General features: G+C 48.7%; 1 protein-coding gene across 1 annotated transcript; it reads right to left on the reverse strand.

Annotated features, from left to right (window-relative positions):
- Positions 1-954: 954 nt before the first annotated feature.
- On the reverse strand, positions 955-2448 carry LOC123071975 (small ubiquitin-related modifier 1). Its single transcript, XM_044495558.1, has 3 exons — positions 2194-2448; positions 1334-1483; positions 955-1233 (listed from the first exon to the last, which is right to left on the reverse strand). The coding sequence occupies exons 1-3, from the start codon at positions 2275-2277 to the stop codon at positions 1162-1164; spliced, it is 306 nt and encodes a 101-aa protein (XP_044351493.1). The 5' UTR covers positions 2278-2448; the 3' UTR covers positions 955-1161.
- Positions 2449-12706: the final 10258 nt, after the last annotated feature.

Consider the following 12706-nt stretch of genomic DNA (forward strand, 5'->3'; position numbering starts at 1 on the left):
TGCGGATACTGGCATCAATTATTCAACCACGGACGGATTTACTTGGACAAAGGTGCTCGATCTTCTGATAAGACTTGTATTCTTCAGAGAGAGAAAAAATTATATAAGACCAGGTCTCACGGGTAAGATCCGTCCTGATGGATGACACGTGGCATTCACAAATCACAAAGCATCTAATTTCTCTTCCCCTCTCCCTTAATTTCAGCTGGAGGTGAGGTGGATGCTTTGTGATTTATGAATGTCACTTGTCATCCATCAGGATGGGTCTCACCTACTAATCCATGAGACCTGATCTCATAGAATTCTTTCCGGCTCGTCTCATCCTGCCATCTACTCACTCCGTTCAGAATTACTCGTTCAAATCTAGATGCATTAGAAATACTCGTTCAAATCTAGATGTATTCTACTCACTCCATTCAGAATTACTCGTTCAAATCTAAATGTATTAGAAATGAAATGTATCTAAATGTATTTTAATTATAGATACATCCATTTCTCGACAAGTTCTTGCCATCTACTCACTCCGTAAATAAATGTATCTAGATGTATTTTAGTCCAAGAAACGAATGTATCTAGACGTATTTTATTAGTCATAGATGTCCATTTTTCGACAAGTAATTCCGTTCCGAACGGAAGGAATACTACTCATCTGCATCCTCCGAACCACCGCACCCACCACAGTGCATCCCTGTTGTCGTTGAGTCACGCAGCTCAGCCCAAAAATACAAACTTCTGAACTTTCTACCCTACAGCAACCTATGTGTGTCCGATTAACAAGGAAGCCAGCAAATCGTTGTGCAACTCTGCTGAACCCTTTGGCACTGCTGCAATGTGTTATCGGCAAACAAACACTGTTGCTCACCGCCAAAAACAGGGCATGCCAGAAAACAACAGTACACAAGACAGAAAATGATGCCTCACTACGATGAGAAACCAAATGAGTTTGCAAATCACTGGGAACACAACAAGGCATGATATATTAGGCAATGGATGATAGTTCAGTCACGACATCAACAGTACTCCGATGTTGTTTCACCTCCAGACCCCCCCTCAGGCTATGGCACAGAACCATAGCCTCACAAGTTCTTTCACTTCTTACATTTTACTCTAGTTCTAAAGGTAGCATACGACATAGAACAGCCAGGCTGCAGCAAGCTCCTTCTAAGGGCCAGGAAAGCACCCTCCGGTCTGGTGAAGCATGGCGTCGATCTCGTCGCCTTCCTCCATCTCAAGCTGAAACAATTTGCAAAGAATACATCAACAACGGCATAGACTAACAAACTAGTGAATGTCAAGGTTCTAATGGCGTGCCGGCAGAAGTTGAAGACCATACCTCATCAGGGGTCTGCTCACCACGGAGCCTACGACCATCAAAAAGGAAAGCAATGGAGTTGAGATCCACAGACTGACGGTCGCAGTAAGCGTTCATCAGCTTCTTCAGCTGTGTGGATCTCTTGATGCGGAAGAAAACCTCATTGCCATCCTGCAGAACAGATTAGGGACAAGTGTCAAGAACTAGGCATTTAATACACACATGTTGCCATTATTCCCATATAAAACAATTACAAGCTTGATGTGCAGAGAAAAAAATTAAGACTGAAACTGACTACGAAGCAATAAAACAATTTATTTTCTGATCTTGCACTAGTTATGTATTGACATACTTTCTGAAGTACATATGAATTTTATTTCTGAATACCAATGCAAAATTAGAAAACAAGATCATAATCACTAATAAACAGGATTACAGGAGCTCAAGTTTTGCCTAGTACTTAGGTTCACTATACTGACCACATTTGGGCGTATCCTACCCTGCCAGTGGCTAAAGAATGCACCTTTATGACTGTTAAGTAGGCCTATATGACTGTTAAGTAGGCCTACAGATCGATGACGAAGCAGACTCAAACATTACAAACACAGCGCGGCGAGCACCAGGAGCCTCAAGTGCGAACTAACGAGGGGACACCAGTCGGCGAGACTAGGCACACGCATCTGCAGACTACAGAGCCACGCATCTAAACAAACCCATCGGCCTCGAAGCAGAAACAGAGATCCGGATTCTAAATCGACGGCACGGAGCTGGAAACTACCACACCAACCCCAATCCTGGGATCCGACCGCCAGCACAACTAACAGAACCAGTACTCCATCGAGAAAAAAAGAGGGGAAGACGGACATCGGATTGGATCATACCTGCCCCTTGACCTTGAGGTTGATGTGGGCGCCTCCACCGTCGCCCGCGGGCTTCTTGTCCTCGTCCGCCGTCACTCCCGACATCTCCGCCGACTCCTCTGTGCTGTGCCGCGCCGCGCCGCGCCGCGAAGGGGGTTGAGGAGCAGGGTATGGGATCCGAGCAGGAGCAGAGGAAGAAGATGACTCGAGTCTGTGCGGCGGACCCGAGGGGGCAGGCGAGGTTTATAGCGCGGCCACCCAGAACCGGGTTTAATAGTTGCTTGGCGTCCGGATCCTCCCTGCGCGGGAACCCTGTGGGCCGCGCGTGGGATTGGCCGGCGTGCCGGGGACTGCTCGGGACACGGATCGCGTGTGAACTGCGCGTACTTTGCACGCAGACCAGGTCAAGGCCCGATTCCCTTTTGAAATGAAGGGGTGCCCATCCCCTCCCGCTATCGCCCGAACGTGTGTGCGCATGACTCCCTTTTTTTTTCGGGTACGCATGACTCTATTTATTCTAGTGTCTTCTCCCTTCGAACAAAAGTAAATTTATTCTTTTGCGAGATTGTTCTTTGCTTGTTTTGAAAGAATTTATTTGTCTAGAACGTCCGTCAAGGCGTTTTGTTTTTATTTATTAAACATCACATACGGCGAAACATTTGAGTTTACAATTGGCCAATCGAAAGTTGCGGTACGAAAAATCATCAGCAGAATGAAATGCAGACTACCCTTAAGTCAAATGAAAAAGGTAAAGAATGAGGTTATTAGCGGGAACTCATGAATAAGGGCATCTTCAACTTGAACCCTCAAAATGCCTGCAAACATCCGGACCGACGTGATCGGACGCTGCAAACTATCCAACGCGGTGACCCATCGGTCCGTCCACGCGTTCGCGTGTCCGAAACCTCGCAACCGAACACAAACCAAGGGGAAGGTAAGCGGAAGACCGAACGTCTGCCATGCTTTATCGAATACCCTCTCTACACGAAGCATATTCATGTCGGTCAGGCCGCTCCAGAACGGACATGACTCCATGAAATTGATGACGGCCAGAGTGACGCGACCGAACGAGCTAGCGGGCGCCGCCGCTTCAATGCAATGCCGGCGAGGCACCCGAGAAGCCTACTCCGGACGGTGTGGCGCATTGAAGAGAGGTGTCCGTTCATTCGCCTGACCGCGGGTATTTAAGCACGGCTCTGGCGCCGCCCGCACCACGACTCATATCCTCTCCTCGCCACTCAAAATCGCTCCGCTACTTTTCACTTACCATCATTGATGATTTTGAACTCCTCGATCTTTGTGCCGGCATGTGGTGGCTCCGAATCTAGATCGTGGCGACATCACTCTTCAGGGTCATCGACCTCCACGGCGGTCGGAACAGAAGCCGCAACATCCCCTGCAGTAGCCACGACCGATAAGGAGTACTAGGCGCACCTATAGCTCCTGCTCAAGTAATCACTCACGGAGCACGGTTAGGAGCCACCCTCGCCGTCATGAGCCCGCGTCCCTGCCGCCTTCCCCAGCGCCGCATCAGTCGCGCCTCCTCACGGAGGTGTAGGATCGCAAGAAGGTCTAGACTCTAGAGGGTGGGGTGATTAGACTACTTGACAAAATAAAAACTTAAAATTTTCCCCATTTTAGTTGTAGGCGAATTTTAGCAATTCTCACAAGTCAAGCAACACCCTACACATGCAAGTCTAAAGAGTATGCAATGGAAAGTACAGACTTTGCATATGAACGTAAAGGAGGGGATAGAAGAAATCAAACGTAATGAAGACACAGTGATTTTTGGCGTGGTTCCGATAGGTGGTGCACTCGTGTTATCGTACGTCCATGTTGACGGAGACTTCAACTCACGGAGGGTAATGGTTGCGCGAGTCCACGGAGGGCTCCACCCATGAAGGGTCCTTGAAGAAGCAACATTGTCTATGCCATCATGGCTTCTACCCACGAAGGACTAGCCTCACTCAAGTAGATCTTCACGAAGTAGGTGATCTCCTTACCCTTACAAACTCTTTGGTTCGACTCGACATGATTTGGAGGCTCCCAAGTGACACCTAATCAATCTAGGAGATGCCACTCTCCAAAAGGTAATCGATGTTGTTGATGATGATAAACTCCTTGCTCTTGTGCTTCAAAAGATAGTCTCCTCGACACTCAATCAGTTTCTCACAATTTGGCTTGGTGGTGAGAGAAGGATTGAAGTGGAAAGCAACTTGAGGGGGCTATAAGTCAAGGACAAATGGTTGGAGTGGAATCTCTAGATCTCAACACAAGTGAAAGTGGTTCTCTATCAAAAAGTGGATATGGGAAGTGGTAGTTTCGTCCTAGTTGCCCTCTCTGGGAATTGGTGGAATGGGTGGGGTATATATAGCCATCACCAAAAATCTAACCGTTACAAACTCATACGTCTCCAACGTATCTATAGTTTTTGATTGTTCCATGCTATTATATTATCTGTTTTGGATGTTTTATATGCATTTATGTGCTATTTTATATTATTTTTTGGACTATCTTATTAACCTAGAGCCCAGTGCCAGTTTCTGTGTTTTCCTTGTTTTTGAGCTTCGCAAAAAAGGAATACTAAACGGAGTCCAAACGGAATAAAACTTCACAATGATTTTTCTTGGACCAGAAGACACCCATAGGACTTGGAATGCAAGTCAGAAGAGCCACGAGGCGGCGACAAGGGTCGAGGGCGCGCCCTCGGGGGCACCCTCCTACCTTGTGGGCCCCTTTGTGCCCCCCTAACATAGATATTCCTCCTATATATTCACATATATTCCAAAACCCTCAGAAGCATCCACAGAAACACTTTTCCATCGCCTGTCGTGGAAGAGTCATGGCAGATTTCCTCGCGAAAGGACTTAGTCGTGGAGCCATCGCCTCTAGGTTAGCTTAAAGGGATTAAACGGGACAAAGGACACAAGGTTTATACTGGTTCGGCCCCTTGCGGTGAAGGTAAAAGCCTACGATCCAGTTTTGGGTGGTATTGCTTATGTCTCTATTACCAGGGAGCGAATCCGCTTGACCTAGCTTTCGATCTGTTGTTTCTTGTCCTTAACCACCGCCGGGTCATCCCTTTATATACACAGGTTGATACCCAGCGGCTCACGGAGTCCTGGGCGGCTCATAGACAACGTGTCCGGCTCGGTGACTACTTTACATGTCTTATAATACAAGTCTTACATATATGGCGGTTTATACCTATGGGCCTTAAGTCGCCCCTGGGCCTTGGGCCTTAGGTCGTTTAACTGCTATCTTCAATGTCTTCATGGGATTCATATTAAGAGTCGCCATAGGTATAACCCGGCCCCTCCTAGGCGGGTCATACCAATAGTTATAACCCCAACATTAGGCCCCCAGGTTGATTTGAACTTGTTCATGTCAATCTTCAACACTTAAAGAATCTTCTCTTCTCTTTTGTACGAGAACTTGTAACCCGCCATGACATCACCTCTTGAGATTGCGATAACCTGCCATGACGTCACCTATCATAAATTTTCACAATATCTGACATATCTCAATGGATCTTTGTTTTAATAAATGCCCCGAGAATCGAGGCGTCCGAGCAGCTGGATAACCACATTCTGGCCTCCTTATTTTTCGCGCCCACTTATTGGCCCTCTCCTTATAAATAGCCACGATCAGTCTTCTTCTCATTCTCCCCCTTTCCATCGTCTTCTTCCTTTCGCGACCCTCCGCCGCTCGAGCTCCACCGCCACCGTGAAGCACACTGTTGTCTTCGTCCTTGGCCGCTGCATCACCCTGAACGAACCAGAGAATGTCGGCGTTCCTCCACAGTCGACCCGCATTTGTAAGCACTCGCTCTCCTGTACCCTAGATCTGCATTAGGGTTTCGACTGTTCATCGTGTTCTTCGTAGTTCCTTCACAGTTCTTCCACCGCAGCACCTTTTGATCTAGAAACGGTAGAGAACTTATGCGGTAGTTGTTTTGCATTTGCTTTCGATACCAGCGGGCCCCTTTTCCTTTGAAAATAGATCTCATTGGAGCTTACGAACTCCCTGTACTGGTATTAGGTCTTGATTATTTTTCTTTTTCTGAACTGCCGCTGATCCAAATATATGTTTGTAGCCTATGAAACTTGTTTGTACGGTACTTAGTCAAAAACTACATCTTGATAGGTCCACTTAACCATGGCGGCTCATACCACCGGCTGTAGTTAACTTCGATGTTCCACATATTTCTCCTTTGATAGATATTAAATTGCTCATGGCGGCTTACATAACCCGCTGTAATTAGTCATATACCATTAGGCCCCTTCTTAAGCCGCCATTCTGCATATGTACTGTAATATTCTCCGTCCGGCTTAGAGTTGAACCGACAAAGTTGTTCCTTTTCTTTTAGGCTCTCTTTTCCATAATGGCGCCCAAAGCGACCACTTCCACAATGGCACCCAAGACGACTACTTCCTACAACTGGGTTCCTTCCATCGTCACAGAAAACATGCTTGAAGACTTTGTGAAAACCGGATACTTGCTAAAGAAGTTTGTCATGTCGTACCGTGCCCCCAAACCATCAGAAGAAAAACCTCATCCAAAAGACGACGAAGTCATTGTCTTCACGGATCATATGAACCGGGGCTTCTCACCCCCTCGGCTCTAAGTTTTTCAGGGACGTTATGCACTTCTTCAACCTGCATCCTCAAGACATCGGTCCCAATTCTGTGTCTAACATATGCAATTTTCAAGTATTCTGCAAAGTCCATCTTCAAAAGGAGCCCACTTTGGAATTATTCAGAGAGTACTTTTATTTAAACCGCCAGAATGAATATTCCAATGGGCCCAGTCTGGAACTTGGTGGGATCTCAATCCAACAATGGAGAGATGCTATCTTCCCGTACGCTCACCTGCCAAGCCACCCCAAGGACTGGAACCATACGTGGTTCTACTACAAAGATACCTCTCCGACTGATGAGAATCCACTGCCCGGCTTTCGCGCCCTTCGTCTGGAATCAAAGCACCCTTTTCCTGACAAGTTGTCGATTGCTGAACGCAAGAAACTCGCCCCCGGAATCGCCAAGGTTAAAGCTCTGCTGGGCAATGGCTTAACCGACATTGACTTAGTTCGATGCTGGGTCTCATGGCGGGTCATTCCCTTAAGCCGCCGCTCCGGCTTGATGGGCACTTACACCGGTGCCAAGAAAGATCCACTATGCCACAACTGTGATGACCTCACTAACGACGCCAGCAATGAGATGACTGAGGGAGTCCTGGATTAAGGGGTCCTTGGATGGCCGGACTGTGTTACATGGGCCGAACTATTGGGATATGAAGATACAAGACTGAAGATTCTCTCCCGTGTCCGGATGGGACTCTCCTTGGCGTGGAAGGCAAGCTTGGCGACCGGATATGTAGATTCCTTTTTTTGTAACCGACTTTGTACAACCCTAGTCCCCTCCAGTGTCTATATAAACCGGGGGGCTTAGTCCATAGACATACAGATTCATAATCCTCATAGGCTAGACTTCTAGGGTTTAGCCATTACGATCTCGTGGTAGATAAACTCTTGTAATACTCATATCATCAAGATCAATATAGTAGGAAGTAGGGTATTACCTTGATAGAGAGGGCCCGAATCTGGGTAAACATCATGTCTCCTGCCTCCTGTTACCATCGACCTTATACGCGCAGTTCAGGCCCCCCCTGTCGGTGTCAAAACCGGCAGATCTCGGGTAGGAGGTCCCGAACTGTGCGTCTAAGGCTAATGGTAACAGGAGGCGGGGGACACGATGTTTACCCAGGTTCGGGTCCTCTCTATGGAGGTAATACCCTACTTCCTGCTAGATTGATCTTGATGATATGAGTATTACAAGAGTTGATCTACCACGAGATCGAGGAGGCTAACCCTAGAAGCTAGCCTATGATTATGATTGTTTTTCTTGGTCCTATGGACTAAACCCTCTGGTTTATATAGACACCAGAGGAGGCTAGGGTTACACAGAGTCGGTTACAGAGAAGGGAATCTACATATCCGAATCGCCAAGCTTGCCTTCCACACAAAGGAGAGTCCCATCCGGACACGGGACGAAGTCTTCTATCTTGTATCTTCATAGTCCAACAGTCCAGCGAAAGTATATAGTCCAGCTGTCCGAGGACCCCTTAATCCAGGACTCCCTCAGTAGCCCCTGAACCAGGCTTCAATGATGATTGAGTCCGACGCGCAAATTGTCTTCGGCATTGCAAGGCGGGTTCCTTCTCTGAATACTCCAAAGTAGATCTTGAACACAAGAATCGTGTCCGGCTCTGCAAAAACAATTTCCACATACCACCATAGAGAGCATACTATTTTACGGATCTAATCTACTAACAGTTTATTCATAGAGTGACATCACACCATGGACCGCTTGTTATTCGAACTGTTTTATCAGCCTGCCCCAACACGATTTACGAGGCGGTTTCATTGGCACGTCTTGTCGAAGCAGAGATCGTGTCCCCTTATCACGGAACACTCATTAATACAGGTGTGGATAATCCAACCGAGCTATTAGCACGACGCTTGGGAAATAAGCGAGTTTTAAGGCATGTGGGAAGGCGCATGATCTGCCTTTATAAAGGGATAAGAATTCCCCTTCCTCACCCACGCCTTCTGCTTCCTCTGCTCATCCATCCTCGAGCTCCAACGCCCAAGCTTTCGCCTTCTCTGCAAGAACACTCCAAACATGTCCGGCGCGGGAGGCAAGTGGATGGCTTCCTCCGTCAAGAAGGAAGACATCAAGAAACTCCGGGCGGCCGGATATTTGTCCAAGGACATTGCGCATCAGCTTCCGGCCAAGGGGCAGGTCGTCCCTACCCCGGAGCTAGGGCTGGACCAAAAGCTCTAGCTTGCGAGCTTAATGAGTGCTTGATAGTTTGGCTCGTTAAGCTCGTAGCTCGCTTCTTAATGAACAGAGCCAATCATTGATTTCAGGTCATTAAGCTTAACGAGCGAGTTAACGAGTTTCACGAGTAGCTCGTTAAGCTCGTTAGTAACAACACAAGACATATTTTCATCTTACATTACAAACTTTTTGTTTCACCTCAGTCCATCTAGTCAATTTAATCGACATATGAGGCAACAAACTTCCGCATTTCTTTTTGTAGTCACCATATTTCATCTCGAAAACCATACCTATACATTCATCCTGTATATCATAAAACATTATAATCTGTTAACGAATGCTCACGAGCGCTCACGAGCTTAACGCTTCAAACGAGCCAAGCCGAGCAGGATTTTCTGCTCGTTAATCTTAACGAGCTTAACAAGCCGAGCCTTAACGAGCACGAGCTTAACGAGTACGGGCTTAACGAGCCGAGCTGCTTGTTAATCCACCCCTACCCGGAGCCCCAGGAAAGGGTGGTATTCCTCTCCCATTTCGTCCGCGGGCTGGGATTCCCCCTACACCCATTCGTCGGTGGACTTATGTTCTATTACAGGCTGGATTTCCATTCTTTGGCCCCCAACTCCATCCTCAACATCTCGGCATTTATTGTCGTGTGCGAGGCCTTTCTCCGCATCCCACCTCACTTCGGCCTATGGCTGAAGACTTTCAATGTGAAACCAAAAGTGGTGAGCGGCCAACAAGCGGAGTGCGGAGGCGCCATGGTGGGTAAGATGCCCAAGGTCACCTGGCTTGAAGGCTCTTTTGTGGAGACCATAAAGGGGTGGCAATCGGGGTGGTTCTACATCACCGAGCCGCACGACACTAACTGGGTAGCGACCCCCAAATTCCGATCTGGCGTTCCCATGCGGCTCATCTCCCGGACGAAGGAGGGCCTATCCTGGGGCTCAGTGGAAGAACTGACCGGACTCCAGACATGTGTCTGAAATATGGTGAGCAAGAAAATCAAGCTCGTCAATGTGATCCAAGTCATGCTCTTCCGCCGGATCCTTCCGTGCCAGAGACGGGCTTACAATTTATGGGAGTTCGACCCGGCCACACACCATACGTTGAAGGAGCTCTTTGACTCGATGCATGAAGACATCTGGAAGGTGTTGTTCAAGGCCGGTGAGACACCACCGCCCACGACCGAAGACCGCAGGCTCAGCACAAATCGCCAAGCTAATCCGGTGAGTTATCATATTTGCGAGACATGCCTTTTATTAACATGCCTACGGGAGGAACCTAAGCCTCCATACCAACCTTTCAGGATTGGGTAGCGGTGGCAGAGAGGATCGACTATCGGCCCCGCAACCTGAAGATTTGGAATCACCTCTCTTGACGAGGATGCTGTTTCCGGTGCCCTATGAGGTGCCAGAGAAGAAGGCCAAGAAGGCGACAACGGGGACCAGAGATGGTCTCCGTTGCAAGGGTGCCTTGAACACGGCGTCCGAGGACGCCGAGGCGAACTCCTCCACCGAAGACGACGAGGAGGAGGGAATCCGTCCCCCAGCTACCGGGGGAAGGAAGAGGAAGGTCTCCATGCAAGGGGAGGCTAAAACATCCAAGAAGGGAAAGACTTCCCTTCCGGACTACTCCGCCAGCAGCTTCCAATAGCAACGAGGAGTGGGACCCCAGGGTCAAGCCCCTGGCCAAATCATAAGTATCCGGACATACTAGTAAGCTATATCTATTTGTTTCATTGCGTCTTACCATACCATTTATGCTCCTGCAGCCCGGCCAAGTCCAACATCAAGATACCCTCCTCTTCAGAGGGATCGTTGGACTCGGCGGTGAAGAACATCGAGTCTCTCCCGACAGCTTCCTCCCCCAAGGGTGCGGACAACACCCAGGTTTTGTCTCGAAGGATGCCGGGCCAAGGGGAGACCGCTCCGGAGATGCCGGAGGGTGAGACTCTGGTGACCGAACACATGGGGGGCAAGGCCCCCGCGGACACCGAGTTTGGGGTCCGCAGCCAGTTTGGCCCCGAGCCAAACTCAGCTCCGGAAACCCAAAAGGTTCCGGATTCGGGAAAGAGGGCCGCCCCCAGCAAGGGGAGCGAGCCATCTATACCGATGACCTCCATCCATTCGGAGGCATCGGACAAGTTGCTAGAAGCGCTTCGCGGTGCTTCCATTGATGAAGAACATCATACTCTGATGAGTATGGTGATTAAGAAGGTTCAGTCCGCCAAAAACAGACTGACAGAAGCCTGCGCTAGCCTTCTAACAGGCTTTGAGGTAAGCACTAAAATTGTGGAAAAATATCACAGCATAGACAGTAGCCCCTGATGCTCTGTTAGGTGTTCGGAAAGAAAAGCCGAACAGAGGATCAAATAACAATCACAGGAGTCTAACAGAAGATGTCTTATGTGAAATAAGCAGGCGTCGCTGCTAGCCGCTGCCGCTCATACTGTCGAGGTCTCCGTACTAAAGCAGAGCTTGGCGCAGACCGAGGAAGAACTCGGCCTTCTGAAGGGGCAGCTAGAGGAGAACCAAGGTATATAGTACCCTGCGTGTAAATTTTATGAGCAGTAATTGGTTCGCACTAAGGAAAGCGTTGTGAACTTTTTGTAGGGGCCATGACCGAGGTGGCGACCCTGAAGAAGGCGTTAGCCGAGGCCGAAGACAAAGCGGCCAAGGAATGCGCCGCATGCGAGAAGCATGAGGCCCGGGTCGGCGAGGTGCAGCAAGAGCTCCAGGATGCCGTCAAGAAGTACGAATCCTTGGAGCGTGACTCGAAGACTAAAGAGTCCGAGCTTGCCAAGGCCCTCCAGAGCACACAAGACGCCAGAGCCAAAGCCCAGAAAGCTCTCCAGGAAATCCAGGAGGCCCAAAAGATTGCGGCGGGTAAGGCTTTTATTATGCAAAGCAAGCATGTGAGGGAAACATTCTTTTTACTTACCCGAATTCAGAGTTCTCCAGGAGCGTTTGCGGATTTGCTGCGTAGTATATCAGATGTCGCAGAGTTCTACCGAGCCGAAGAAGGGAGTTCGACAAAGAAGTTGTTCTAGTCCCAATACCTTGGGCCAGAGCATCCAAGTCCCTTGAGTGACCAACTGAAATAGTTAGTCGAACTGCACAAGGCGGCCGAACTGGCCATGAAGGACCTTATAGTCCGGATGTGGCCGGTCGAGCCCCTGCCTAGCAGTTACTTCGGACTCGTTAAGCGGCTTGTGAGCGCCTGCCCGTGACTTGACGTCATAAAGCGGTCGGTGTGTATTGAGGGTGCGTGAATGGTGTTTGCCCATGCAAAGGTGCATTGGGCGAATATGAATGCCAAGGCGCTGATGACCGAGGGACCGCCAGAGGGCAAGGAGCACCGTCATCCCGAGATGTATTACGATGGAGTTCTGGAGGGAGCCCGCATTGTGGCAGAGTGATGTGCGAAGGATGTAATCTCTGGATGAATACATTCTGTTTATCCTATCTTGTAATATAGAACAAGTTTGCTATGCAATATGTATTGCTTGTTTATTTAAAATTGTCTCTCCTGTGCGGCCATTTATGAAATTTTGAGAGTTGGCCAGTCGTTGGCTTCTGCCCCCACATAGCTAGTATAGGGGTGTTCGGGATAAATCCAAACACTCTTTACCCCAGTTTTGGATCCTTGAAGGAGGTGTTCGGTGCAACGAACCAGGCAATCGGACTATA

Source organism: Triticum aestivum, chromosome 3B (assembly GCF_018294505.1).
Source record: "Triticum aestivum cultivar Chinese Spring chromosome 3B, IWGSC CS RefSeq v2.1, whole genome shotgun sequence".
Classification (NCBI taxonomy): Eukaryota; Viridiplantae; Streptophyta; class Magnoliopsida; order Poales; family Poaceae; genus Triticum; species Triticum aestivum.